This window comes from Silurus meridionalis, chromosome 21 (assembly GCF_014805685.1).
Source record: "Silurus meridionalis isolate SWU-2019-XX chromosome 21, ASM1480568v1, whole genome shotgun sequence".
In the NCBI taxonomy this organism is placed as follows: Eukaryota; Metazoa; Chordata; class Actinopteri; order Siluriformes; family Siluridae; genus Silurus; species Silurus meridionalis.
The window spans coordinates 8,502,039-8,529,588 of NC_060904.1; the positions used below are offsets into that span (position 1 = coordinate 8,502,039).

Here is a 27,550-nt window from a genome sequence, read left to right on the forward strand (position 1 = left end):
ACAGAGCGCGAAGGCTGTGGTCCATCTCTGGATCGGCAAATGCAGACCTCTGTCCCTCCCCACATGCTCACACAGATACGCACACACACAAATACACACACCCCTAAGGCTTTTACTGTCTGTCAACCGGCACACTGTCTCCCCGACGCATCAGTGCCTACCTCTATTGATTTTTCCGCCCACTGAAACTGCCGGGTGAGCATAAATTTTGCATGAGGCTCTTTACCCGCTGCAACACACTCAATGGATGGAGTAGGGGCACAAGAGAGACCTCAGTGGTGGTGGGCAAGGAAAAGTGAGGCAGGGGGCATTCGAGAGTTGACCTCTGGGAGAAGAGAAGAATTTACGAGGGCTAAAGAAATATTTGAATTACAAGAGGTGTCAGGGGCGTGATACCGTTTAATTCCAGCCTGAGGCCTTCTAGTTACTTTGAAAAAAAGGAAGACATTGAGAAAGGTTTATCAACATTATTTATAGGATTAGTAAAGTAAGACAAATTCAGCTTCTTTATTTTTAATGAATCAAATTGACAATCAAAATTTGTATTAATCAATTTGCAATAAAGGTTTGCTATAAAACCCTATTAGGGCCTGATCATATTAAACCATCACATAATCAGAAGTGCATCATCATTTCACAGGTTTTAAAAACACCATCATCACATGCTCCTGTATGAGATTAAGAATAAAAAACTTCCAGCTTTGTGGATTGGAATCTCCAAACAAACAAATACAAACATTTGGAATACAGAATTATATTAGATTGCAAAGAAGATTATTAAAATTAATTAAAAAATTAATTAAAAATAAATTAATAACCAGTATATTATAGAAATATACTGTCTTTTTTTGGGATAGTGATGTACTGGCCTTAGAAGAGTAATTTCCTTAAAAAAAATGTTTTATTTTTTTTTAGCTATGCATACACTTTTCAACTACTTTTCCACATCATCCTCCCTGAATACACTTAAAACCCCATCTAAATCCCCCTCTAGGGATGAGAATACTGATATAGGTGATATGTCGTGTAACTCGTAGCGCCAGCTCTGTGTCCTGATCCCAACAGGCTTTCTCTAGTCCCCTGAACCCTCTGGACCACTTAGGCTGCCTATCATTTAGTGCTGTCTGATCCCTATCCAAATCGCTGTATCTGGACCTTTTTAGTACTGTCTGAGCCCCTGGGGTAAGCAGTGTGGATGTGATGTAGCACACACACACACACACACACACACACACACATTAAAAATCTGGCCCTGATGTGTAAATGCTGTTTGGACACACAGGTGTTGTGGAGTAATGGGAAAAGTAGTTACACCTCTCCTTCTATAAGGAGCAAAAATAGCAGCACATACTATCCATCCTGCTTATAGTGACCTCTCTGATCACCCCTGACAATCAGCCACATGTCTCTCTCTCTCTCTCTCTCTCTCACACACACACACACACACACACACACACACACACACACGCACACACACTTGTCTCCTTTCTCATGGCTTTAGGGTGAAAGTAAGGTAAAAAGAAATGCTAGATTACAAAGAGTTCAACAAGAACAGAAATGGCAGATTTTCAGTTCCTCAGAAAAAAAAAAAATTGAATTTTACATATTGCTCTTATCATACAATGTTTTTTTAAAAGGGTGCCAATAGTTTTAATGGAAGTCTTGAGTTTCATGGTTGGTTTACAGTAAAGCAATTTAATTACATTTATTTAAATGCTATTCGTGTAGAATATTTACCAGTCATTGCTATATATATTTTTTTGTTTTACAGAAATAATTTGAATAAAAATATTTGCTATAATATATAAATGTAGAAATTTGTCTCTATAAGTTTATCCCCCTATAAGTTTATATATAAATTTGTCCTCTATAAGTTTATAAACTCTATAAGTTTATTCTTTAATACCAAGCCATCAGATTCAACTGCAGTTTAGACTGCTCTTATGTGTAAATGTATTTGCAAGGTGACCTGTGGTTAACTAGCATACCATCAATGGTGTTCCTGGGATAGGCTCAGGCTTAAATGTTTACTGAATAAGTGCTATTATATACCATATTAAGTTCAGAAGTGCATTAATGAAACTTTGATACTTACAGAAAATTAATAGAAATAGATTCATTTTTGTAAGCAATAAGTCACTGAGTCAATCGCACTTCCGGTATTATGTTTTATGTTTCTGTGTGTTAACTACTTTTCACATCACATTGCTTAATCAATAAAGTCACAACACACAGAAACCTAGGGGAATTTAGTAGTCTGTTGGATTAAAAATTAAGCAGGAGATGAAGAATTAACTCCTACCTCTGTTTGCAATAATTCAAGAATGTAATGATAATACATTTTTATAATACAAGTTTAATTTTCATATTTTCCATTCTTTATGACAGATTTCAGAAAAAGAAGTTGCTTGAATATAATCACATCTAAGTGTTTTATTCTGAACAGTCTTCTATTTTTAATTATGCCTTTAGAGCCTGCAGTGCACGATCCACCCTGACAATTAGCTCTGTTGCTCTCTGTGATTAGAGCAGACCTGAAGAATTTGCTCTAGTCTTTTAAGGAGAGTGGAAGGTCAGTGGCTCTCCTTAACAAGATGACAGCATTTATAAAGCACTGCCGTTAAGACATTCTGTTACCTGCAGTGGTGCCCACATAATAGGGCCACATGGGGTTTCTTCAGTGCTTTCACTGTCTGCCTCTCTCTATTTGTTTTTCTTCTCTTCACACTCCTTTTGTTGTTCCATCTCTTTTTCTGGACCCGTCAGTGGAGTCGGGAGAAGGGCCTGCTTTTGCTTTTGATCTTTCCTCAGGTTGCGATAATTTTCTGACAGAAATCTGTTTTTTTTTTTCAGCCTTCTTCTTAAATTCACTTTTTTCCCCCTCCTCCCTTGCAGCCTTCTGTTCTTTGCTCTCCTTTTCCACTAGTAGTTTCGTTCCGACTGCTTCTGAGTTGTGAGAGCGCCACATATACTTTGCTCTGTCAAGGCCTGCAAGACAACTTGCCCCAACATTTCAAGCATGAATTGGACTCTTGACTTTTTTTTGCGGGTGCAGATGCCATATATAATTCATGGCAGGGTGTGAGAGTGGTGTCAACGTGTCAGCAGATAGAAGAAATATAAAAAGTGGCCTGTTTACTGGTCGAGAGACACTTTTTTGTTCTTTTTCTCTGATTTCCTTGCTTCTTGGAGTAGAAAAGAGGATCAAATACATTCCTGTTTGGCTCTTAAGCACAAATAGCCACTCTAATTAAAGACGTGCCAGCCGTAATGTATTTTCCCAGTTATCTTCAAGAGAAAAAAAATCCTGCTTTTAATAATTGAAGTACATCAATTAATTATGGCTGCTGGTGTGTCTGCTGCTGACAAATGAATTTTGCCGCATCTATATCTCCCGCATCTATCTATTGTAGTTTATACCATTTGGGGTGATTTGTTTTCCTGTCAAATTGAAATATTCCAGGAAATCAAAATGCATTATTTCTGATGTGAATGTTCTGCTCGTTACTTCTTATAAAACCTGCCTTGTCTTTGTAGACATATAACTAAGACAAGTACTTTTTGTAATATTTATCTAATGTTAAGACACTATAGAAATATATCAAAATATGGTGAAAACATGGCTTTACAAGAATGGTGTTTTATTTATATGTTATATATATATATATATATATATATATATATATATATATATATATATATATATATATATATATATATATATATATATATATACAGTATATATAAAACATTTGTAAACGCTAGACAGAAGTATGATAGTTGGTGTCATGCTATTAAACAAATCCACTATTGATATTTTCTGCCAAATTAATCTATCTAGAACTGGCTATAATCTCAGTGTGCCTAAAAATGAAGCCCCCAGTCTGAGTCTAGTGAGAACTGCAATAGATCAGCCACAGATATGAAGCACTATGAATTACACTAAATGAACTCTAAGGGCCATTCAGATCAGGGAACTGGAGAAATGCACCCACATCAAAGGAGACATCTTTATATAGCCTGGGGCAAAGTATTGCACTTTAACTGGGGCTTCTAGAAGAGATTTTTTTGCTCAATAATTTCAATACCATAGAATGGAACTCAAATAGATTCACAAAGTTTTAGAAGGGATCTAATAGTTGGTAGTGTTCTGTTGCATCTATATAAGATTTAAAGGAGATCTTCACAAAAATCTACATAAAATTGAATGGTTCAATCAGCAAATATAAAGTCTACTTCTGTTTATTTTAATGTTAAGTTAAATTACATAATTTGGAGAGAACTTGGAAGAAAACCATAAACACAGGGAGAACGTGACTAGATTCAGATAAACAGTAACTACTGAGGTTGTTAAGCTTTTTTCCTAATTCGATTCGATTAGATTAGATTCAAGTTTATTGTCATTGTGCAAGGTACATGTACAGAGCCTATGAAATGCAGTTAGTATCTAACCAGAGTGTATAGTGTATAAGTGGCCTATTTACAATAAATAACAGTAAGATAAATAATTCTCACTCTGCCTGTGAAACCAAGACCAATATCAGACAGTAAAATATCAGAATTAAATGTATGTATCAGAATTTAACGTAATGAAATTTAAGCCTGGGAAATGCCATAGTACTTATATTAGTAAATGTAAACATGACATCTGCTTGATAAAAGTTGAAATAACTTTCTATAGGTAGCTTTATGATAGTTTTCGATGTCATGCACTTTTATGAACACTGTCATGATCAGCTCTTAATGCCATTTTTCTTCTGCAGCTACCTCATCTCTCAACTCCCAACTCCAGCATCTTCAGCATCTCCAACAAATACAACAGCACCACCACCAGCAGCAGCAGCAGCAGCAGCAGCAGCAGCAGCAACGAGAACGGGAACACAGAGAGCGAGAGCAACAGCGAGAACGAGAGCGAGAGCAACATCGAGAGCGAGAGCAGCAGCGAGAACGTGAACGTGAACGAGAGCAACAATGTGGGTCAGCACACCTCCAACCTCTCAATCAGCTGCCATCCCATCATCCACTGACTCCTCCAATCAAGTTACCAGTCACTGGTTCTTTGACAGGCAACGCCTCCTCTTGTACTTCCTCCAGTCTCGGTTCAGTTCATCCTTCACAATCCCCACCTTCTCATAAGCAGAACCAATCACCAGCACACAGCCTACCCTCTCCAGTCACACCTCCTCTGCCACTGCAGGTAAGCTTACAGTGGATGCATTTTAACTCAAAGTAATAAAGGATAAATGACATGGTATTCACTTTATCTTAAAATAATAAAACTTATGTGATACACAATTGCTGTTCAATCTGAGAGCTACATAAAAACTCCAGTGCAACATGTACATTTCCACCCAGAAAAACAGCACTGACCAATGACCTTTATTTCTCCTGGTGTTCGACAGGCTTATAATAGATCCTAACTCCAAAGAAGTCATTTGTAGTTGACAGAAATGCTGAATGATGACTGCAACTAGTAAAATCTCAGGTCAAGATTTGTGCCTAGCATGGATGCCTTTGAGTCAGATCTATATAATGTCTCCTAAATATGATGGCGCTCCACTTAAAGGACTCATTCTTCTACATTATTCACAACATGCCTGCAAAAATAGAGGTTAGGAGTGACACAGGGTCTGGGATGAATCTTAGAGAATGGGGAAGTAATTCAATTTAGTGATTGAATCTGTCTGGGGAAATCTTGGATATTACAAATATTGTTTCTGGAAGAGGTACTTGTTTGCCAAGCCAGTCCCTTAGAAAGAATGGAAATTGAAAGTTTATTGTTAAGAGTTTATTCCTGCCATCTTGCTTGCGACAGCAATAGAGCATTATTGAGGACGAAGAGCTTCAGAATATTAAGTTATGAGTTATGATGGTTTGGGTCTAACCTGATTTGAATCAATTACATGATAATTACTTATTGACATGTTTCATATGGGTGAAGTATACACAGCTGATGCTGCATTCAACTGCTGGGATTTAAGATAGTGATTTCTTTTTTTTTTTTGTCTTTAATAATAATTTGTTTTTAACCTACAGAGACTTGCTGATTTGTGTTTAAATAATAAATGTGCAGCAGAAATTGTGAACGGGGAACATTTATAACCTGCAGCATCCAGCATCCTTTACAATTTACAAAGTTTCTTTTCTATCTATCAATATACTATATATTCTGCTCCATTTTCATTTATCTATGTGTCCATTTGTCCATCCATTTCTCCTCCTCTGTCTGTCTGGCTCTTCCCTCCTTCTTTAATATCCTGCTCCCCCTCTTTTATATCCCAGTGGTTTCATTTCATCCAGAGGTCGCCTCCGTGTCCTTCCCCACATTCATCAGCGTCATGGCCCTTTTTGCTCTGTGCTGTGGCCCCCTTCATGGCTGCAGTCAACTTAAGCCATTTATTTCACCCTCTATTCCTCTGTCAGGCCTTTACACATACCAGCTGGACCCTACAGGCCCCTGAGCTTAATGGTCCCTGGAGCCACAACTAGAGCTTATCAAAAAAAAGGCTGCTCAATTATTGCAAATGTTTTTTAAACATCATTTTAAGCACATCTGAATCAAATTGCAGTTTTTATACACTTTACATGAACATTATTTAAATGTTAAAAGGGATAAGCAGAATTAAAAATAGAATTTTAAAACCTGGCTAATAACAGTGAAAAATTTGATGATTGCCCGGTTCTTCTTTTGTGTCAGTATTTCAGATGTTGTATGAATCGTCTAATATTGAGTGTCACACTGTGGCAATGTCTATAAATACAGCAACCTTGGCAATGATGAATCATTGAACAAAGAAGTCATTATAGATTAAAAATGATATCTGCCAAGCTTCATGCTTTTTCTCCCCAGGTCAAAAGAACATTAGGGCTCATTACTTTATTCCTCCATTCAATGGGATTAAGTATAGTGGTGCTATAAATAAGTAAAAGGTTTACTGTGTCCCTAGGTCATATGCAAGGACTACATCACATCAGGGCCAAGGACAGACTCTTGAGGATCACCCTTTAGCTTTAGGTCTGTGGCAGTGTTGTTGTTTATTTAAGGTTGTATTTACCTATTTCTACCTGGTAAGGACCAGATGATTTTTTTTACTATGTACTGATACCAAAGACCATACATTTAATATGTAATGTGTAATTTCATATATCATATAAAATAACATAAAAAAAGATATAAAATAGAATGCAAATAGAATCTCAGATGAACATCAACACATTGCATATTGGACCATGCCATTAATTATTTTTATAAAACTCAAGCCAAAATAGACAATCATGTCTGAAAAGAGTGCACCCTAGCAACCATCATTTGTTCCATATGACTATCACATATCATGTCGCTCACATTATCATGGAGGAATTTTGTCTCACTCTATTTTACAATGTTTTTTTAGTTTATTGAAGTTTGCAGGCATTATTTTATGCACAGTTCTCTTACAGTCCTGCAAAGCATTTCAGTCAGGTTGGGGTCTGGACATGACCCATTTTTGGCCAAGTTTCAGCTGTCGGGCAGATGGCCTAACATTTGACTCTGGAATACTTTGGAATACAGAGAGGTTCGTGGCCAACTCAATGACTGCAAGGTTCCTAGGCCCAGTGACTGCAAAACACATCTCCCTTCCACTGCCATGCTTGACAGTTGGTATAAGCTGTTTATAAGCTAATTTGTTATGGACAAACATCTCTGTTTGTCTGTCCAAAGGGCATTGTTCCAGAATTCTTGTGGTTTGTTTAGATGCAGCTTTACAAACCTAACTCATTCTGCCATGATTTATAACCCTTCTCAGATTGATGATCAGCAACATCTGATTCTCTTAGATCATTGCTAATGTCTTTGGCATTGTGTTAACACACACCTGAATGCTCAGGAATGGCTTTTATAGAGGTGGTCACAAATGTTGATGATCAATTAATCAAGGGCATTTGATTAGTAGCACCTGGCTGCTAACAAGTCTCTTAAATCCTATGAAAGTAGTAAAGATTAGTTAGTTTTTCACACTTGGCTTTTTCATTTTATTTTTGTGAATAAATAATAATACAGTGTAATATGTTGTGTTGTTGTTTATCTAAGGTTGTAGTTAATTAATTGATTTTTAGTATGTCCAGATTGGTAAAACCATAGAATTCAAAGAGGGTGTACTTTTATTTTCACATCAAAATGTTATGCTACTGCAAAAACATCCTATATAATTGTGGTGTGCCTTCAAGTTAGTGGTAACAGTTTGTGGTTGAACCACATATGGATGGAAGAGTCAGGTGTCAGGTGGTGTCAGGTGGAGGGTCAGTAGAATATATAACAGACATTCTAATAGAGAAGCCATGGGTCAGTTTACATCTGGCTGTATTTGGCACAGGGGCTGGATTTTAGACACCTTGCAATAGAGAGATATCCCAATAAACAGTGATTAATTACATACTAATTCAGCTCATACAAAGTGAAAGGAGGGTGAGTATATGATTATATGTGCCATCGATATTACATTTACAAATATGTATATAATATAACGCTAAAATACGTTTTAAACAGAGCTAAAGGGTGCTTCACAACAACCTATGTGTAGAATACAAAAAGAAACGATTAATCTACAGCACTTAGAAAAATGCCTGTCCCAGTTCACTAACTACACTTTCATTACTCTCACAACTATTAAAATACTTCAAAAAATCATATTTTTGCATTAGTGTGAATCCATTTAACAGCTCATGCTTAGAACATGCTTTTAGATTTTAGTCGCTCACAACATTCACTCGACCCTCCTGTCACCTGAGCACATGCACCCCCTCAGTTCTGCATTTTGCATATTCCAGTAGCACAAGTGAAAGGGGTAAAAAAAAGTAATAATTTATAATAAAATTTGTAATAAAAAGAAATAAAATTTTCAGTAATCTTTTAATATTCACAGATTTGAAAATGATGCAAGCATGTCACTCAAATTAAAGTAAATGAAAGTACATTAGTTTAGAGAGATTGTAATTGAGCCAATCAATTAAATGTCTGTAAATCCTCATGCAATTAATATTAATGCTAGTTACAAGGGCTAAATGGCACACCAATCATGGACTCACCCAGAAACCATATACAAAAGCATGTAAGAAAGATCAAGTAATCATGTAACCTCCCTTTGTTGTAGAGAATCCCCTTCAACACACATGCTGCTTGTGTGTGGCATTTGCATTGCCCCTGCTGGGGGGTCTGAGATCGTAATTGGCTTTGCATCTGTGTCTGAGTGACAGGGATGCACTGTGTTTTACCCAGGTTTGCTGCTGTCTTCAAGGCATATCTAGGCATTGACACCTCAAACAACCAAAAAAAAAATTACCGGGAAGTATGTTTCCAAGACCTTTATAATAACCCCTCCTGGTAACATGGGTACAATACACTTTTATTTCTGGTTCTCTCCTCCTGTCTTGTCTACAACCCTTGCCGATCACTTGAGCATGGGAGGGTTGAGCAGATCTCCTATAATCAGAAAAGGCCTTAGGGCCAAAAGAGGGACTGAATTGACAGCTCTGTGTTTCATAATGCTTTACCGAGTGAGTCTAATGTTTAAAATGACATTAGTTTTAGCCTTTACTTCTTTTTTCCCTCCCTCTCCCTCTCCCTCTCTCTCTCTCTCTCTCTCTCTCTCTCTCTCTCTCTCTCTCTCTCTCTCTCTCTCTCTCTCGCTCTCTCTCTCTCTCTCTCTCATTCTCCTTCTTTCTCTCTCTCTTACTTTATCTCTATTATCTCTGTTTTTGTTCTTTTAGGCATGTTTTGAGTAGATGTATTAGCAAACCATCTTAACTTCGTCTGTACAGCTGGCTTTAGTTGATCAAGCACTGGGTAGTATTTGGGGATTACTTTGGATTACTTGACATACTTTCTGTAAGAATCCTAATCATACATCCCAAACTGATAGCAACCGAAAGGCAGATAGACAAATATTAAAAGAGAGACATGGAGACAGAGACAGTGTGGTAGGGGAGGTGCATGTGTGATGACAGAGAGACACACACACACACACACACACACGCACACGCACACGCACACACACACACACACACACACACACACACACGCACACACACACACACACACACACACACACACGCACACACACACACAGAGGAGATTATAAAATTTGCTTAAGTGTGTTAATAGGCTGATTAGCATGGTGACTGGGATTTGTGGGAGTTGATTGATCGGGGCAGCAGGGTTTCTCCACGCTGAGGAAGCTCGGGGATTTGTATATGTCGGAGTGTCTGTCTGAGCATGTGTGTGTGTGTGTGTTTGTGTGTGTGTGTGTAACTGAGTGAGTGAGTGGCCGATGTAAGCCAGTGAGTTGGCAAATTACAGCAGGCCTACAGCTGTAGGCCGACATTATGATTAATTTGATCAGTAATTTCTCCTGTTTTTCATTCTAATCACTGTGACCATTCTGCTGTGGCAGGTCTTTCAGATCTAATTAAGATCAATTCTGGTGTAACCAACTCAGTCTGCATGTGCTCTCTCTGTCTCTCTGTCTCTCTGTCTCTCTGTCTCTCTTTCTCTCTATCTCTCTCTCACACACACAGATGCACACACACTTGCACACAAATACACGTTATAATCTGCGGCTAAGCAGTAGTTTTGACTATCCACATGTGCACACATGCAATCTCTCTCTCTCTCTCTCTCTCTCTCTCTCTCTCTCTCTCTCTCTCTCTCTCTCTCTCTCTCTCTCTCTCTCTCTCTCTCTCTCTCTCTCTCTCTCTCTCGCTCTCTCTCTGTCGCTCTCTCTCTCTCTCTCTCTCTCTCTCTCTCTCTCTGTCGCTCTTACACCCAAACACAGACTGATAAACGTAGTGTTTTCCCTGCAACTGCAGTCCCATAATTTTTTTTTCATTGTCATGACACAGACAGTATGATATGCCATGTCCTTCGTGTCCATCTTCACATGTGTAATTTTACTTTCCTTTTTTTTTTTTTTTGTAGCTTATTTAATTGTTCTGTACTCTTGGTACCTAAACTTTTTATACTCCCTATATCAAGAAAAAATAAACTGTAAAACTATATTTGAAATAACAAAATGTTTTCCAAAAGGCTACATTCACAGGATTTACAGTGGAGTTATGATCCTCTGTCTTCTCAAAAGTTTGTATTTGTTATGCTGTGTATCAAGTTTTATATCTTTTTGTTAACTTCATGTGAATTTTATTCATTGTATGAATTTCAGCAAACATTAATTCTGTTGAGAATAATAAGCAATAATCATGAATAGAAATTCTTCATTAGTTATTATATTGAAATAATTATTTATTGTTGTGTGGTTGAGAACACATACTATATTTATATATGTACACATACGTATATTGTTGCTGTGAGGTAAATCAGCAAGAGAATGAAATTCACAAGGAACTGTTCAGGAGAATAGTGTATTATTTCTACATTTTATATAATATATAGTGACTTTTTGCCTGAGCAGCTCCTTAAGGTTACATATAAAGTACATACAATTTTCACCAAATGTCAAGCTCTAGTTTTGAGACATTACGGTATACAGTAGAAGAAGATGTCCTGTTTAACGTCTCTCTCTGTATCTTTCTTCCTCTACTTCTGTATCTCTTTCTGTCTTTGTGCCCGACCCTCAAACCTTGAAGCTTAATTACACACTACTACTGGCCAGCATTCGAACAGTGCCAATTTACTGTCAGAGCCCCAGTCTATAGACAACTCACCTTCATTCTTCTTCTACATTTCTCTTTTTCTCCCTCTCTCTCTCCCTGTCTCTCGTTCATTCTTTCTCTGTCCCTCTCATTCTCTCTTTCTCTTTCTTTTTCTCTTGCTCTGTCTATTTATCTCTCTCTGCAATTACGCAGGCCTCTTCTCCTCCTCCTTGTCTCTCGTTGTTCCCCTGGTCTCTTCTCCTCTCCTCTCCTTACATCACTCCCTCCCTTAGCCTCCTTCTCTCCATTCTCCAACCATTCCCCAGCAATCAGCCATCATTACAGCACACTCTTAAAATCCCATCTCTGCCAAGGTCAGGTGCACGCACACACTCACATACAAACACACACGTGTACACACCAACACACACACACCAACACAAACACGCACACATGCACACGCACACGCACGCACACACACACGCACACACACAAGCACACACACGCACACACACACACACACACACACACACACACACACACACACACACACACACACACACACACACACACAGAGGAGATTATAAACATACACACACATGCTCTTCTGTCTTTCACCACTGCTTTTATGCTCTTTGGTCTTCTTCTTGCACACACACAGACACAGACACACACACACACACACACACACACACACAATTCCGGGCCACCTTCAGTTTACTTGCTCGTGTCAAAACCCTTATGACCATAGTCCACTTTTCACCCCTCCTGCCCCTGAATCAGAGAGGATGAGCTCATTGCTAATTATTTCATCCACCCATAATGGCCTGCATTGATGATCTTATTAGGTTTAATGTATCTATTTATTTTGATGGCGATGGCAGTGATGCTGTAATTAGGTGTTCATTATAAAACCACTTTGTTCAATTAGCCACCCTCGCTGACTAAAGCCGTAAAGTGGAATAACATTAAAGTGGCATGCTGCTAGATCCCAGGTGGTTTCTATGCACCAGTAACCCGACACGATAATCCGCTCAAGTAACATCCTGTAAAACACAAAGGATAAATGAGTGTAAAATTATATGTCCTCTCATTTAATGAGCGAAAAGGGGAAGAGAAAGATGATGGTTGTCATTGACAACACCAGTCTGTGTTTGATTTCTACCAAGAACCAACTTAGTTCTTTAATAATTCTTTTCAATTTATACTTAGCACCAGTATCTCTCTCTCTCTCTCTCTCTCTCTCTCTCTCTCTCTCTATGTTATACAGTTTGTAGATCATTTAATTAGATTCTAGATTTGTTAGATTTTATACTTATATATTTATATAAAAATAATAACAGCTCGTTGTGATAAGAATTTTTCTTTTCTTGAGAGTATTAAAGAATTTAATATTTTATTTTACATTTTTATTTTAAAGTTTAATAATCAATCATTAATATTATCATCTAGAATTTTGTTTCTATATGAATGTACTTTATATGCAAACTGAATATATATATATATATATATATATATATATATATATATATATATATATATATATATATATATATATTCAGTTTGCATATAAAGTACAAATATTAGTTATGCAAATGAGATGTCATTAAACTAGTATATATATATATATATATATATATATATATATATATATATATATATATATATATATATATATATACTAGTTTAATGACATCTCATTTGCATAACTAATATTTTACATATTTATTTTGAGTGTCAGCAAAAGATACAAAATTTGATAATAAATACTTGGAAAAATATCAGCAATCAAATTTAAAACAGTGAGTGTAAAAAAGTATATAATATTTAGGTGTAGTGTTTTGCCTTATTGCATAACTGGTACTGAGGCATAACTTGTACAGTAAAACTTGTAAAAATGAAAAAGTAAATTAATTAATAGCAAGAAATATTTGTGCGTATGAAATGTCCACCTGTCAGTTTTGGTGAAATTATTACATTGTAGTACAACCAACAACCATGTTGAACAAACCTGGTACTGTAGTTTTCACTTCTATTTTTGCATTTGTTTAAAGTCCAATATGTAAAGATATATATAATGTTGCTAATTATTGTACTATATCATCTATACAGTAGGCTACACTTTTTGCATTTGTTTTTGATTGCTTCTTAGTAAAAGGTTAAGTCTATTCTACTCTACTTTATCTATTCTCTGTGCCTCGTTCATCTTTTCCTCTCCCATTCTTTTTCACTATACCTGTCTCCTGCTCTGTTTCTTCATTCCTCATTCGGTCTCTCTCTCTCTCTCTCTCTCTCTCTCTCTCTTTCTCTCTCGCCCTCTTTTCCTCCCTCCCTCTTCCTGTCTCTCATTAATGCAGGCCAGCAGACAGCCTTTCTTAAGAAGGCAGAAAATTGCCTTACGTAACGAGTGGCTCGCTGTTTGAAAATACAAATGTGCACTGGTGACTGAAGCAGAAAATAAGACTATTGCACATCGGCAGCAGCGCATTTCATATGAATAATTATAAAGCATGGCACGGTGCTAGCGTGCGGAAGCTGGCCACTGAAAGCTACAGAGAAAAGCTCCTTTTTTATTTACTTAGAAATTAGGGATTATTTTTCAGAAAGAAAACGCAGGAAGCCTGCAGAAGGTGTCTGGATCAGGATGAGCTAGTGGAAAAAGGAATGACTATGAATTTATTCTATGATATTTTGGCTGGAAAAAGTTTTAGATGTTCTTTTTTATTTTGCCCTCCTTACTTTTTACATCACGTAGACTGAGAAACATTTCTTACAGAAAAGATACATTAACATCACATGCAATTTATATATGTATTTATGATACTACTCTTGGAAGGTTTCTGTACATACCTCATATTCACAAGGGATTTTAACATGATTCAATTATGGTAACATTTTCCTTTTTACATATGGTTTTATTTTTTCCACATCCTATACTGTTTGTGATTTTTCCATTAAGTTTGTGTTGGCTTTTACAATACTATTTTATGTGTATTAATGAAGACACAATAATGAACTGTTGACCATTAACACGCTTTACAATGAAAACTAAACCTGTTAAACCATGGACAAGAGCAGAAAGCTGAATCAAATGCTGGGTCTGTCTAAGTGCTTTCATCAGGCAGTTCCAAATGGTGTCTTTATGCAGAAGTTTCTTGTCCCTTACTCAGTATTTTGTCAGATGTCCATCCCTCTCTACCATCAGCCACATACAAACACACACACAATGGGTTGTAATGAAAGTAATAAATAACACCAAAAGGGGCAACAGAACAATTCCAGAAACAGATGGACAATAACGTGTAGCACTTGTTAAGTTCGCTCCAACCCCTGTAGACCACCTGGAGGAACATATGGAAGAAACTGATCAATGCTGTCTTCAAATGTCGTAGATTCATCACTCCACTTAGAGATGATACAGTGCAAGTGGTTGTAGTTGTGTGTCCATGGCTGAGTGAGTGTGTATTTGAAAGAAAGGTGAGTGTATTTTTTTGTGTGTGTACACGTGTAAGTGTGTGTGTGTGTGTGTGTGTATGCGTGCATGTGTGTGTGTTGTGTGTGTGTGTGTGTGTGTGTGTGTGTGTGTGTGTGTGTGCGCGCATGCGCGCATGCGGGTTATTGATTGAGCGCCTGACCGCATCATTGCCACACAGGCGCTCTCAGTTACCATTAATCTTGCACGTTTGCCTTTCCAAATGGCAGCTGGCAGCCGCTGCCGAAAAAAACTCAACCATTTCTCTTCATTAGCGGCATTCAGTTTGGGACATGATAGTGTGCGGTAATCATTTACCATTATTCTGTTTATGAAGCTTAGACACAGCTGACCCTCGCCAGACTGAATAGAGACCATCAAAAGATCACCAGACATTGATTAGGCCAATATTAAAGTCATTCAAATGCCGGATTTGTGTGTCAGGACAATAAGCAACATGAAAAGCGATGGCATTCGGCATAAATGTCTCAGAGTGGAATTGGATGTGATGAATTAGAACTGTTTAGTACGCTTAATGTACATACACTGGATTTTATTTCTTTCCTTTGATTAAAATGTCTAGTTTTTCAAAGTTTTTAATCATGCAATATAACTTACCATCGATTATCCGGTATCTGCCTGTATTTGTATCGGGTTTGGGTTCTATCTCTTAGTTATTATTCAGCCGAAATACCACTGATATTGATTACATCAAAGGTGTGGGTAAATAAACGAGTAACCGCTAATAAGAAAACTATTCAGCAATGGACACCACTTTTTAATATTTTATACAAACGCATAGTGTATGCATTAAAAAGTTCTATATCCTCTGGAGTTCTATATCCTAAACTCTATTCACTGTGTGTATGTGTGTGTGCCTAACATTTAGATAAAGTCAGTATGACAGGGACAAAGATCACCTATTTATATTAAATTAAAAAATAACAGGGATTTCATTTCACTCTGGTCATTTCAAGTTAAAATGATCATAGCATTACATTTAAAAGTGGCCATTTTGTCCTGAAGAGTATGTAACAAGTTAAAGCAAATGTGCTCCTTTACACTTCCAATCAATAGTAGTAGATGTCTTGGTTCTTTCTTATGTAGTCTTTACTAGATGTTCACACACATTGCAATGGTGCAATAGTCATTCATGCACCTTATATCATGTTCCGTATCTCAAAATAATAAAGGTTCAGATTAACTTAAACATCAACGCCTGGGGTTCATCACAGTCACAGGAAAAAATTTGGATGAAAGACTAATGGATTAAAATCTATGCATGTAATTAGTTATCGGGGGGTTCTCTATAATGACACATACTGCATCTAATTATCATAAGTTAATGGGTCACATGATTGACGCATTGTGCCAGACACTCAATCACAACTTTATAGGTGCATTTGTCAGTTGATCCCTGCCTAGTATGGTCTTTATTTGGCTCATTAAATATGGCCCACTTTGTCCCTCTTTTTGCGCTATAAAGCAGCACACGGTCAGTTGTATTTAGAAACAACTCCAGACACCGATGATGTCAACTACTTCACATTTGGCTGTGTAAAAGATCCAACCCGATAATGCTTGGCAATGCTAGTTTAGTGTGTTAGAAAGGTAATATTTGTTTAGTATGTTAGGTCATGCTAGTTTAGAATTTTAGAAATGTAATGCTAGTGTAGTATGTAGTATGATAATGCTAGTTAAGTATATTAGGAAGTTAGGAATGTTAATGTAGTATGTTACAAAGGTAGTGGGAATTTAGTAGGTTAGGTTATGCTAATTTAGTGTGTTAGAAAAGTAATGCTTGCTTCACTTTTAGCTCCAAGCTGGTATTTAAGCAAAAAAGCTTCCATCAGTTTTCATTTTATTCAAGTTTTTTTTTTACACCAAACATTCCATTTGGGGCAAACATTCCATTACATTTACATTTGGGGCATTTAGCAAACGCTTTTGTCCAGAGTGACGTAGAAAAATGCTTTAAATCTCTAGCAATAAAAAAATCTACACTGGTACTAGATTGCAAACTTAATATAAATCAAACTATACCAGACTATAACTGTTGTATCAGAATCGTGTGTGTGTGTGTGTGTGTGTGTGTGTGTGTGTGTGTGTGTGTGTGTGTGTATTTATATATGGATTTGTGTTCCCAGAGCAGGAGGAACTTGGGGAATAGAGATTTTAATGGTATTTTGTTGTACCTACATAAAGGGAAAGTCTATGCCAAGGGACAGAGAGAAGAATAGATGGAATGTGAGGGTGACATTTTTCACAAGATGGTCAGAAGTCTGTAGAGAGAAGCAGTGAGATGGCATGCATGTTCCGTTATGAGAAAAAGAGATGGTGACTGTTTTAAAAAAAGTGGGGAAAAAATAATGTATTGATATTTTGTTGTTAAGCTTATGAAATATCCTGCCTTAAACAACTGCAACAAACTTAAATAGCTCCACACATCACACACTTGTGATTGATATACTGTATATCCCTCTGATATACTGTATTCACCCGCTGTTTTTTCCTCTACCATTGTTATATTCAAATGTTTCTAATAGCTAATTTTACAGCAAATATTAATTTATCTGGAGCTATGAACACTGTGGTTTAGTAATATGTAGTAATATTGCATTGTTATAACTTGCTGAATAGGCATTCTGTTAACAATAACAATAGTGTCTGTGATATTCCTCTAAACAGATATTATACAATTTACAAAATATTTAATTTATGTATTCTGACATTACAAACTCATACACTGCTGGGTGCAAAGTTAAAATTTTTAATCATCATAAGGATGCTTTATGACAGTTTACTGGGTAAAGTGTTTAAAGCATATTTTCTAAAGAAACTGAAACTGACCATACAAATTAAATGATCAGTTTTTGAAGACCAGCAAGCTGTCAGAAACAGATCTCCACTTAGTTCATGGGGCTAATGCAGTTGCATTGCCTTTTTATTTTTATTTTATAAACAGCTCCGGTTTCCTTGAGATTATGAACATCTACAGCGTTAACGGCAGTCACCTTAAGGCCAGTGGAATCGGATTGCGTTCACAGTGGAAGCAATAGAGTCTGTGTGAATAGAAAAGGCAGAAAATGGGCTCTAGCTTTTGGAGCGCTTTACTCGGGTGTGCAGAGGTCTCTCTGTGCAAACACTGAGCCATTTTTCCTTCCTTCTGGAGATTACATGGGTTGTTGCTCCATCTGACCGTGCCGGTCAAACGACCATTGCAGGCCACACAGAACTTAATAGAGTTTAAAATTTACTCACCCGCTTTGGAAAAGGGAGCAAAATGTTTGTGTGTGTGTGTGTGTGTGTGTGTGTGTGTGTGTGTGTGTGTGTGTGTGTGTGTGTGTGTGTGTGAGCGCGTATGTGTTTGTATATGTACGTTTGTGTTTGCTTGTCTGTGGATAGAGGATTTTTTTCTAACTGAATGAACAGCAAAATAGATAGTATTTTGCGTTGTAATTGCTTTGATGGACCTCATTTACAACTATGCTTATAAAGCAATGTTTTATACCATTAAGCCTCAGATATGTACTCTTTAGTTTAAGTTAACTCTTAAAGTTATACGCTGTTTTCAGAGAGGAGAAGTGGAGAGAAGGAAGGAATGTGTTTCACCTGCAGTCTCTCTGCGATTTGTTTGTAAGCAGGAGGCCCTTTTAGTGACACACATCCATGTCATCAGTAAAAATGCATGGGGTGCCTAAACGTTTCCTGCCTCACTGTAGCTCTAGCGAGTCAGCCTCCTGGAAAATCACCTGTTTACACTCAAATTCTGCAATACTTTTCTCCTCATGTTTTTTTTCCACCTCCTGCTGCTTATTTTTAGAGAAGCACATTTTGGCACTTGTGCATTCACACCAGGCCTGAATGATATTAATTAACATGATAGATGGATGTGTGTGTGTGTGTGTGTGTGTGTGTATATATATATATATATATATATATATATATATATATATATATATATATATACACACACATATATATTGGATTATATTTATTTTATGGCTGAATTGTGTTTGAGTAGTGTTTTAAGATGCACACATGTTGTACATTTGATTATTTTAAGCGATTATGTGGTTTTATAGGATTCATTAGGCATATGACATGCTATTAACTTAATAGTGCTCTTGTGGTGTATAGTGAAAGATGACCAGGATAACAAGAACAGAATAAAACACAACCCAATCATTTTAAGAACACATTCTAACATATTATGGCCAATGAAAGTTTAACCGATTAAATCTTTTTATCCCTAATGGACAAGGTTTCCTTTTCTTCTCTCAATTTGCATGGTGCAAGAGATGAGATTATCTGTACCCTCGCTACTATTTGTATGTAGTCCATTTTGAGTGTCTCTCTCTTTTTTTTTCAATCCCATCAAAATTCTTTGCTCGGAAAGCAATATTACAAATACAACATTTTTGTACGTATTAATGCAGATGTTGATAAGAAAAAATAAATGCTATTATCTAGAAAATTAGATAAGAGTAAATAAGTAAAAATAAATAAATAAATAAATAAATAAATAAATAAATAAATAAATAAATAAATAAATAAACATACTACTTATACAAATACTTCACAAATTACTTTTAATTATGTCAACAGAACTAACATAATGAAAGCTATATCTTAAAAATGCATGTTTAGACAATTTTGAAGTTTTAACAATATGTGAAGAAAACCCCTTCACCCTTTACAACTTTCTGTATGTAAATTAACATCACCTTGATTTTTAACATTATATAAATATATATAATGTTTTCTTTTTGTTAAACAAAAGAGAATTTTTACAGCATGTTTTTGCCTAAAATTGTACATGTGAAATGTAAGCCCTATTTGTCAGGAATTTACTTAAACTAAATAAACCACATGTGGACAAAGAAAAACACACCTTCAATGTGAAAAAAGCCATAACATGTGGATTTAAATGAAATAAATGAACAGGCATGATTATTTGAATTATTCTGAAATTACACTTGGGGAGAAAAAGATCCACAAGCCATGCATGTGATAAATTATAAATACGTATAACTAAAAATACTTTTCTATAAGGGTCCATTAAAATAATATTGAAATGTTACATTTTGCATTTATTAAGAGCCTTTTTATTTTTACAATTCTATTAGTCCAACAGTGTGCCTTTATCATTATTTGTATTTTTGTGATGGAGAATTATTATTTTTTTAATTGAATAAAATGTCCTTGAAAAAACAAAAATGATTATTCAGTGGCAGAACTCTATTTTTATTTTCAAGAGAGCAGCAACTCCACCACAACTTAAATCGGTTATGATTCACACTTCTGTGTGTTTCACGACCTGCTTCGAAGCAGGTAAAACTTCTCAAGCCTCTTAATCCAGTTAGTTAACACAATTGCCAAATATTTTGCCAAAAGTATTGAAGGACGCAAATTGTTGCTCTTAACATTTAGGCCACTGATATTATCAACTGGCACTTGACTTTTGCCGAAGGACAAAGGAACACTGGACAAAGAAAAGATGATTTCTGTGATTAGGAGGTTTAAAAAAAATCGTTTTCAGTCCTGGGGACATGGTATCAATCTCATCCAATTTCAGGCCACCAACATGAAATATGATTTCATAAGACAAATGCGATGTCATTCTTAATGTGCTTAACCTTTACTGTCAATGAAAAAGTATTGATCGCTCAGTGGCATTTTCTCATCATTTGATTTCAGAAAGGCTGGTAATACATCGCCAGTGTGGTATGATAAAAGATAAATGGTTGCTGAGTGGTCTCAGTTTAACAAAGGTGGATTCCTTCCCATGAGAGAGAGAGAGAGAGAGAGAGAGAGAGAGAGAGAGAGAGAGAGAGAGAGAGAGAGAGACAGTTGGATATGTCACATATTTGTTAAATTGTAAGCTACTTGTAATATTACTTAAAAATATATACTTTGCAATGTATTGAATGCTTAATTTAAAATGATAATTTATTAAGATATGTATAAAAAAAAAAAACGTTTTTATGGCCAAGTAAACTTGAGTATTTTTACAACATGTAAAACAAATTAATATTTAATAAGTGAATAATAGAAAAATAATGTATGATAGGTAGCAGTTGATAAGGCTGCACAGAGACCCCAGTTGCTAATATTTTCACATCTTGCATTGGTATGATAATTTGTAATGTATTATAATGGTAAATCATTTAATGTTATGAAATTCATACAAGATAAGAATTAAAGTGATATGTGACTCATGCACATGCAGTGGCAAACCAATAAACAAAAATCTTGTTGCTAATATAATGTTAATAGTATTAATGTGGATGGATCCAACCCTCATAGCCCCACCAACTTTAATGCTAGTTGCTAATTTCTGGGTTAAATTAACATGCATGTGCTGCATGTCAGTAAAGAGGCACAAAGTAGGTTTGCGATTTAAACTGAAACACAAAACATTATTATATTTCAAAACTTTTTTTGTGAATTGTTGTTGATGTTGACTGTTTTTGTGACACAACAACAAGACTGTCTAAATTCGCTAGAATTTATTGATTTAATAAAAAAAAGAATAACAGTTGTAACTAGTGAATATCATAAAAGCAACAGATACAAAGAGAAATCATTCTACCTCAATTCATTTCTGGAAAAAATTGGCTAGCTAGTTAATATTAATGATTGTATGGTAATCCATATAACAGCAAATTCCCAAAACAAAATTTGAATAATATAAATAATTCTTTCACTCTAAATATCTAACGTCAGCTGGCATCCTTTATCTTAACATTTAGCTATTTTGAGATTTTACTGCCGAACAACAACAAAATATGGTGGTAAGCTAATATCGTTTAAGCTAATAACTAATAGCTAGCCCCCAACACTGATTATTGAACACTCATTGAAGGATATAACATGTATTATATATACATGTAAATGTATATAATTACTCTAATGACATTTATTTATAAAAATGTGGAGATTATTTGATTAAATATCTCGTCTCTTGATATTGATGTATACTAAATGTTATTAACCATGTTTCTATCGGCATCAATGTTCTTGAATTTAGACAGTATGTGTATCGGCTACATTCCGATGCCAGGATCTTATACCTTGTTTTTGCAATGTGTTATTCCAGCGCATTCCCAGCTCTACACATACTTTTTTGTTTCAGTAGGCTTGTTCAAGCTTATAACAACATTTAAAGAAGATATTTACTGATTTTAGAATCAATGAAATCTGAGCAGATTTCATTGATTCTGAGATCAGTCTCAGTCGCTCTCTCTTCTCTCATTTCCATACATTCTCTGCTTCATGCACTGTTTCTATTGCTCTCTCGTTGTGGGCAGTAATTGGACACTCTATGAACAGACTCGGGTGAGCTCTTGATCTGTTTAAGCAACTTAATAAAAGACTCTAATCTGCTGTTTAGGATTCCAAATAGCAAACCTTGCACATAAGTTGATAGAAGGTTAGCTTGATTTATTAGCTCTACACAATGGTGTGTGTGTGTGTGTGTGTGTGTGTGTGTGTGTGTGTGTGTGTGTGTGTGTGTGTGTTAGATAGGGACATGAGTGAGAAACAGCGAGCCATGGGGAATAGAGGAAAAGAAACAGAACAGTCTTTTTAAGGGAAGGAAAGGAAACAAGGAAGTAAATCACATCAGATGACCTATAAACTGTAAGCTGCAAAATGGAGAATGTAACACTATTTGTTATGTTTTGTTTTCATATATTTTTGATCAACTTCTTTTCTGTGACCAGCTATATGTTAAAGAAACATTACTGGATATATAAAATAATGCTGCCAATCAACCTGGTTATACAAGTATCTTTGATAAGGATGCAGATTTAATTACAAAGCAGATTTATTTTATATCTAAACACATTTTGGGACATGCAACTGGACGTAAAATTATGGAAACCATGACAGTATTACTTATTTGCCTAAATAAAGGGCTTCATTAGTTGTTGCAGGGTTTTTATTTTAAAATAGATTTGAAGCATAATTTACATTTCAACATAAACCCTGTACCTTGTTTAGACATTCAAAAGGCTGGATAAATAAAAAATAGGTTATTAACCCAATGACTTTGCTTACTTATTTTTGTTTAGCTCAATCCCCTAGCCAGCCAGGCAGCAGTAGCAGCAGCGACGATGGGCTCTATTGCTGGATCACAAGTGTTTGGAAACGCTGCTTTGCCGAGCCTGCAGGGAGTTACAGGCCAGCTTGTCACGAATGCACAGGGACAGGTCAGTAACAAACACACACACACACACACACACACACACACACACACACACACACACACACACACACACAATATTCACATACAGAAACTTATAGAATCTTTGATCAGTATGCATTAGAAATTTTAAAACAATTTCTTTGTTTGACAGTGATTATGGCCTTATATACTGTAGGTATTACATAGTGATATTACTACAATATATTGATTTATAAAGGTACATATTTCTGTTTAATAAATATACAACAATGACATTATTTACCTGTTTAATTCCCGAATTTTTTTTAGGTAAAAATACAGCTCCACTGTGATTCAGGATCTGTCTGTTTTTGTGTTTTATTTCAAAAAAAAGTATACAAATTGTTTAGGCGCTGCTGTTTAATTAAATTAATTAAATGTACTTTAATTATATTTTATATCTAGTGTAGGCTGCACTGATTTATGTCTGTGTAGTTTTTTCAAGTCAGTGATATTATAGATATTATATTATAGCTGCTTTGAGACAATGTTCATTGTTAAAAGCGCTATACAAATAAAAATGAATTGAATTGAATTGATATCAGGAACCTACCCATCAGCCTCCCTGTTCACATTAACCTTTACAGTCTGATCCAGATTGGATAAGAAGACATTCATATGATCGAATCTGAAAGCCGGATGTGAATGTGATTAGCATGATTGGTCAGCGGCCCAGTTTTGTGTTTTATTAACCCGCGTGTCATAGTTTGATTGGACTGCAGTGTGTAGACAGGGCTAAACAACTGACCTTGTCATATTTATATGGGCCGGTTGCAGAATTGTTCTATCGGTTGCCAGAGGCTTGAACGATGGTGCTTGTCAGAGCTAAGCCCTATCTAATGAATCATCTTATCACCACTCTTATACTAAAGGGAAAGAGTGTGTGGCCAGGGTGCCCTTTCAAAACCAAAACAAGCACTGGCTTTTTGAATCTAGCTTTTAATTTCATCTCACGTTCTGTCCTTTTCTTCAGAATAATTATTCCTTAGGTCTAATACTACTACTACTACTACTACTACTACTACTAATAATAATAATATTAACAATAAATTCAGTTATTGTTTATATTGTTCTAATTGTAGATATTTTTTTACATGCTTATTGGTGCCATGTACTAGTTTTTCCAACAAAATATCTGATTACAGGTTAATATACAGTAAGTTTATTTTGTGTGCATTTGCATTGACACATTTCAGCATGTACAGGCAAGTGTGTGAACATGGTCAGCGTCTTGATCTTGAACATCCCTAATGAGCTTGCCGTGTGTTCGGTTTCTGAAGGCACCCGCAGGGCCTTGGCTGGATGTATCGCCGTTACGCTGGCTTTGATGGACCACGCTGTGCGTTTTTTTTTTTTGCTGTGCGTTCATGCTGTCATGGCCGCCTGACACAATCAGGTCATTTAGATGGTCAAAGCCTTGGGCTACAGCCTCCGCTCCTGACCTTATTACAGCAGCCTATTATTTAGTTTGAGCTCTCTAAAACACTTGTAGGCCTTTCAGCCAGAGCCCCCTCCTTCTCTTCTTTCTGCTTTTAACATTAAAGATACTAATACATGCCCTGAACAGGGCCAGATGATGCGTCAGACATGACACAGAAAAGAAGATAATACAATCCGAGGCACTGAACATCTCAGATGAGACGTTGGGGCCAGCCTGTGTGTTTGTCTTCATGGCTTTTGGGCTGAAGAAAAGGTCTGGTGCCAGAACTATCTTGGTCACATCGCCTTAAGCTCAGTCTAAATCTAGTAGATTGTCCTCTAAGTCTAAAACAGCTCACATGATTGCCTCTGCTCGAAACATCAGTGAGCACAAGCAAGTATTTATATAATGTATTTTCTCTGGTTTAAAGAGCACAGTGTGCATTTAAGGAATGTTTCACCTAAAAGACAGACTGAATGCCGAGTGAATGCGGGATTGTTCTGGCAAATTTAAAATAAAACTCCATGTCCTCACTCTGAGCTATAAATCCATCAAGTCAAGCTGCATGCTGAGGAAAAAGATAGATGGAGTTCAGAGGTCTCTCTCTTTGTGCGCTCCCGTTTACACTTAAATATAAAGGAAGCCTCTGGGAGTTATTTTGTGGTTCAGCCTAGGAGGTAAATGGCAGTGGATGCTACCTTTCTCTCTTTATCACTGTAAATAGCAGTTGTGGAAGTGTCAAGCTTTTAGCCTTTTGTTCATTGTTTGTGAGTTTGGCTAAGGCTCAGTTAGCTTTGTTGACGGTCAACCTTATCATTTGTCAGCAAATTGTCGTTGCCAGATCCTCTTTGTTATTAGAAAGATGGTCGATAATTTGACTGTCTTCCACTTTCTGGTATTCTGTTAAAATCCGGGAAGTGTGTGTGACACTCCTTAGCTGATTCTCTGTGTATGTAAGGCACTAAAAGACTCATTGTTAAGATACCATTTGTTCATTTACTGTTGCTTTGTATGATGTAAAACGTGTCGTAAAGCATACTGTCTTCAGTGTAGTATTAAGTTCACATAGTATGCACTTTTGTTGTTTTGCTTTTTTTTTTGCAGTATTGGATGTTAGAAGTTTAAGCTTTTCTTCCAATATAGGCTGCAATCTTTTTCTACTCTGAACACGGGGCACTAGGGGAGACAATGGGCAGCGATATTAATGAACGCTCCAGATTGGCCTGGCTCGATGAAGGAGATGACATTTGTTGCAAAACAGTGACTTCTCACAGGAAGAACAGGGAGAAGTGGAGATGATAAGGATGAAGGTTAACACTCTGAGTCCTCACTTTAAAATATGTTCCATACAAAAGAGAATAAAGGATAAAGGGAGCAGAGTTGAAAGTCTAAGGGAAAATAATTGTTGAACAAAGAATGTTTTGTCCTTGTTTTATGGAAATTGACTTTTTTTTATGATGATGTTCATCATCATCATTTGTTTCTCGTTTTATTGTTTTGCCCATATTCTCTTAGCAATTCAAAATAATAAATAATGTAAAAACAAATATAATTGTATGGAAATACATTTACATTCTACTTGATTGTGGTATAAGTGGAATTAAACAATTGTGGTTCATTTAAGACCACATCAGACCACCCAGTCACTAATAAATTTCCTATAATAAAATATCCATTTTATAATAAATAGTTTAACGATGTCTCTTTAATATTTTATAACCAGCAGGAGAAACCCAGGGAGTTCTCTTCTCAACTCTTGTAGTATTTCCAATCTATCCTCCAGACAGCATTGAATGATATTTAACGTGAAAAATGCTCTGTATTTGCAAAAAAAGTGTTGAGCAAATGGCTGTGTGTCGCCCTGTGCATGTGCAAGCACGCTGTCATCTCCTCGCTGTTCATACAAATCGTAAAACCACTTAGCCCAATAAGGATGAATAATTGAGCAGAGCAGCTCCTGAGACACTAGCATCGTCACCCGTTACAATGAAATATGCTAAGTGGCAGGAGTGAGTGCTGAGGAAGGGATAAAGCGCAGAAGCACAGGAGAGCGAGAGATAAGGAGGGACGGGGAGAGAGAGAGATAAATTATCTTTTGCGTAATGCGAAGCAACGCAGGCAAATGAGCCGTGGAGAGGATGAATTACAGATCACTGGCATGCCACTCTGTTGCTATTATGTCAATGAGAGAGGGATGAAGCAGGAAGGGGGACGAGACCAACACAGAGGGACGCTTTGCTCTTACCTTCCAGGTGGTTTACAGGATTGCTAGTGTGATTTAAAGGTGTCCAAGGTTAAATTACTTGATCCGACAATATGTGCACTCTTAAGGTAGAAAAATCACACACACACACACACACACACACACACACACACACACACACACACACACACACACACACACACACACACAAACACACACATACATACATATATGCTACTATTCTTTTTAAAGGTATTATTATTTTTTTTCATTTATGCAGCTATTCAAAGGACCAGACATTTGAAAACCATATAAACATAAAGACATTGAGAAAGAGAAAGAAAGAGGTTTTTTACTTGTCACATTTACATTACAGCAAAGCAAAACGCTATCATCGCATATCCCAACTTGTTAGGAAGCTGGGGTCAGAGCACAGGGTCAACCATGATATAGTGGCAGGTCCAACAGTGGCAGCTTGGCAATACTGGGGCTTAAACTCTCAGCCTTCCAAATAGTACTTATACCATATACAGTACAGTCTTTTTGATATATTTCTAGATTATTTGAACTGATCATTGAATCAGGGTGCAGATCCTTCTC

At 36.4% G+C, this 27,550-nt stretch overlaps 1 protein-coding gene across 2 annotated transcripts in view; it reads left to right on the top strand.

Annotated features, from left to right (window-relative positions):
* The window catches only part of pou6f2 (POU class 6 homeobox 2), an 83,916-nt gene that overhangs the window by 42,016 nt on the left and 14,350 nt on the right, over positions 1-27,550 (top strand). For both annotated transcript variants that reach the window (XM_046877493.1, XM_046877494.1), the window contains 2 exons: positions 4,764-5,197; positions 23,176-23,313. In XM_046877493.1, coding sequence (XP_046733449.1) covers positions 4,764-5,197; positions 23,176-23,313 — 572 coding nt within the window. The remainder of the gene's footprint in view (positions 1-4,763; positions 5,198-23,175; positions 23,314-27,550) is intronic.